Source organism: Mixophyes fleayi, chromosome 7 (genome assembly GCF_038048845.1).
Source record: "Mixophyes fleayi isolate aMixFle1 chromosome 7, aMixFle1.hap1, whole genome shotgun sequence".
Classification (NCBI taxonomy): Eukaryota; Metazoa; Chordata; class Amphibia; order Anura; family Limnodynastidae; genus Mixophyes; species Mixophyes fleayi.
The window spans coordinates 14,025,279-14,029,234 of record NC_134408.1 but is presented as its reverse complement, the minus strand read 5'-3'; the positions used below and the strand labels follow the sequence as shown (position 1 = coordinate 14,029,234).

Genomic DNA, 3,956 nt, shown 5'->3' with positions numbered 1-3,956 from the left:
ATATTTGGTCGGTACACGAATGGGCGACAATCCTCCAGATATTAAGGGATTAATATTGAGTATAATATAATAAGTATTTGTTTTAAAGATTTAATTCAATAAATCAAAATGTCAACATATATACAATAAATAAAGTAAGACAACTAGAACAAAACCTATGGTAGTCGGTATGAGATTAATCTAGTAATGTCAACACAAAGCAATAAAAAATGCAAAAGAATATCCTTTGCATATTCAAAAAGCAAGAGTTAATATGTATGGATGATGTAGTTTAGAAAGTTATATATTTCCCCTGAGAGTCTCTTATGTGATTACACTCTACCTAGAACAGTATAAATTATCTTCACTGCTCCGTCTGTGACATATAACAAGTGGTGGGATGGAACATGCTCCTGTGTGTTACTACCCCAGTGCATTCTGATCTCTCTTTCTACATGCAGGATTCTATGACTAATATACAATCATTACATTTGTATTATTAGGTATTCCACTGCATTTTGCAATCTGTAACTATCAGGTAGAGTATATACTTTTGTAGCAAACAATTCAGAAAGATAATGCAGTGCAATTTTTTCTGCATTTTATTTTTTATTAAAGAGGTACCCACTTCAGCATATGCCTATGACTATTGGATCTAACTAATGAGACCACGATTGCTTAATAATGGCAATACAAATGACACAGGTGGACACTTATTGGTGTCTGTAAGCAAAGGGTTTATAACCATAAGAGAGCAGCATGTTAAATGATGTTTTACTGAGTTAACATTTCATTTTGACTTACTTTGAGATTTTATATGGAAGCAATACAATTTGTCTAGGTTTGGGAATTGTGTCGCCAGTTCCGGGGGTAAATGTATCAAGCTGAAAGTTTTCTGGCGGGTTTGAAAAACCAATCAGATTCTAGCTATAATTTATTTAGTGCATTCTGCAAAATGAAAGCTAGAAACTGATTGGTTGCTATAGGCTCCACTTTTCAAACCCACCGGAAAACTCTTCGCTTGATACATTTACCCCCGGTGTCTTTCATCAATTTATAAACTGTGTCGCATTAATTTTCCTCATAGGGACATATTTAAATGTGGATGAATTTAGTTGAATATATCTTTACATCAAGAAATTTTACAAAAATGTGAAATACAGAAACACATTATATAACATTACATTATAAATTTCTCCTTCTACTAAATGAATGCTTTAATTCTAAATGGTAATATAAGGTTTAAGAATTAATTTGATGAAAATCATACTACTGTCCCACAATCACATAGACTGCCTCCAATCAAACCACTGAAGTTTGATATGAAATAGCAATACTATCTGTCTCTGAAAGTTGATGTTTGGGATTTATGATCTCAGCTTTTCTACTTAGAATTTTAAATTTATGAAAGTACATTTCCAAGTGCTAAACCCAGCATTCTTCTCTCATGCAATCCTGTATCTTTTCATTGGAAAAGTTAAAAAAGCTTGAGACAAAATATCACTTTATGGTATTAGTATATGCTATAATAAATATTAGGCACTAGGTGATTGTATACTGACATTTAGTGTGAGTCAGCTGCAATGTTTTCTTTGTAGACAGATTGCGAAGGGTATGTTTCCCTCAACTCTTCAATTTATTCTACATGACAGAGCTTGCGATGTAAAGTATCATAAAAGTCTTTAATTGTTTCCTGGGTTAAAAAATAGAATTCCACATTGGATACATTTCTGATATTGCTTAAGGGTGGTATAAACCAACTTAGACCTGAAAACTGGAAGCATTGAATGTTAAACAGATTCACTGTACTAATATGTGTTGAACTTTGTGTATCTTCATTCTAAGGTTGACAAGTAAAAATAGAGAGTTTGTCATTAGGACTTTGGATGTATAACTCAACTACTGACATTCTTATTGAGTTTTAAACATTACAAAAGTAATCAATGTTTCCCAGATAAAGGATTGTTTCTATGTCCTACCTTGTTTCCTGGCAGTGATTTTTTAATATATAAATTAGGGGCTAGACTTACTAAACTGCGGGTTTGAAAAAGTGGAGATGTTGCCTATAGCAACCAATCAGATTCAAGCTGTCATTTGTTTAGTACCTTCTACAAAATGACAGCTAGAATTAGATTGGTTGCTATAGGCAACATCTCCACTTTTTCAAACCCGCAGTTTAGTAAATGTACCCCTAGGTGTTTTTAACACCATTCATTTTTATTTAGCTCTGGTGCAGATTGGGGTAAAATTGACTAATTACTATTGCACAGTTAAACTTATGCTTTCATGACATTTCTTCACTATGTTTTGCAACATATCAACATCACAACCCACAAATACCTGAATTCCATTTATTTATCTCTTCCAGAATGACACAATTCATCATGGATAATTATACATCTACTAAAGAAATTCACATTTTGCCATTTTACAGAACAGATGAGAATAAAGCAGTCATTTTTACTGTATTTGCTTTCATATATTTGACTGGATTATTAATGAATACAGCTATAATTACTGTGATATGTATTGATGCTCATTTACACACTCCCATGTATGTCCTTCTCTGCAACTTATCCTTTGTAGATATGTGTTATACAACGGTCACTATGCCCAAACTACTAGACATGTTACTGTCTGGGAATAACACAGTGTCCTTCACACAATGCTTCACCCAGATGTACTTTTTATTTTTAGCTGCCGGCTCAGAAGATTTTCTATTACTCACAATGGCATATGACCGATATGTTGCGATATGTAACCCCTTACAGTACCATAGTATCATGAGTAAGAAAATGTGTCTCCTGTTCATGACTGTCATCTGGCTCTATGCATGTTTACACTCCTCACTGATTACAATTTCAGCATCAAAAATGTATTTCTGTCATTCTAACACAATTCAGAACTTTTACTGTGATGCTAAAGCTCTGACTAACATCGCCTGCGGTGGAACAGAAGTGTTTTATACAGTCATTTATATAGAGGTATTGTTAATTGGACTTTTACCATTTTTGTGCAGTTTGACATCTTATTCAAAAATCCTGAAGATCATCTTTAATATTAAATCTATTGATGGAAGAAGAAAAGCCTTCTCTACCTGCTCATCCCACCTCATTGTCATCATTATGTTTTATAGCACAGGTACATCGGTATATATGATACCAACATCGGACAACTACAGTGTTCTAGAACAGATCTGTACTGTGCTCTATACAACTGTGACACCAATGCTTAACCCTTTGATATACAGTTTTAAAAATAAAGACATTAAGTGTGCTGTGCTGAGATTATTGGGGATACAATTAAATAACCAAGTCTAATTTATCCATATACCGACAATGTAATTTGACACAATGTGATGTTCTTGGATAACCAAGAGAGCCTCTGCTATCTCCACAGTTGCTGCTCATCATCATCAGATCTGGATATAGTTTATCTTATACTGAGGCAAATAGTAAATATTGTAGAAGTAACGAGGTACAGTTTTATCATCATCATCATCACCCTTGTTTATTTAAATAGTGCCACGGAATCTGTAGCACCTCACATATGTGACATTCATGAGAAAGGAAAGAACAATAAAAGGTAAGTGGGTAAAACTGAGTAGAATAAATACACATGGCTGCAATTAGCAGAACAAATCACATGTCATAGAGTAAACAAAATTGCACCATACTTGACAAGGAACATATGGGGAAGATGGAAAGAAAATGTACATGAGACCTATGTTAGTGAGGACCCTGCCCATGAGAGCTTACATACTAGAGTAGGGGTCAGGAACCTTTTTCTATCAGTGTGTCGGCTAAAATCTAGTCAAGCCCAGGTGTGCCAGTGGTACACTATATATATATATATATATATATATATATATATATATATATATATATATATATATCTGTCTATGTATATATATATATATATATATGTATATATATATATATATATATATATATACATACCTGGGCTTGACTAGATTT

At 33.3% G+C, this 3,956-nt stretch overlaps 1 protein-coding gene across 1 annotated transcript; it reads left to right on the top strand.

The window, feature by feature from the left end:
- Positions 1 to 2,363: 2,363 nt before the first annotated feature.
- On the top strand, positions 2,364 to 3,299 carry LOC142098462 (olfactory receptor 1-like). Its single transcript, XM_075181308.1, has one exon. It carries the CDS (start codon positions 2,364 to 2,366, stop codon positions 3,297 to 3,299), a length of 936 nt encoding a protein of 311 aa, XP_075037409.1.
- Positions 3,300 to 3,956: the final 657 nt, after the last annotated feature.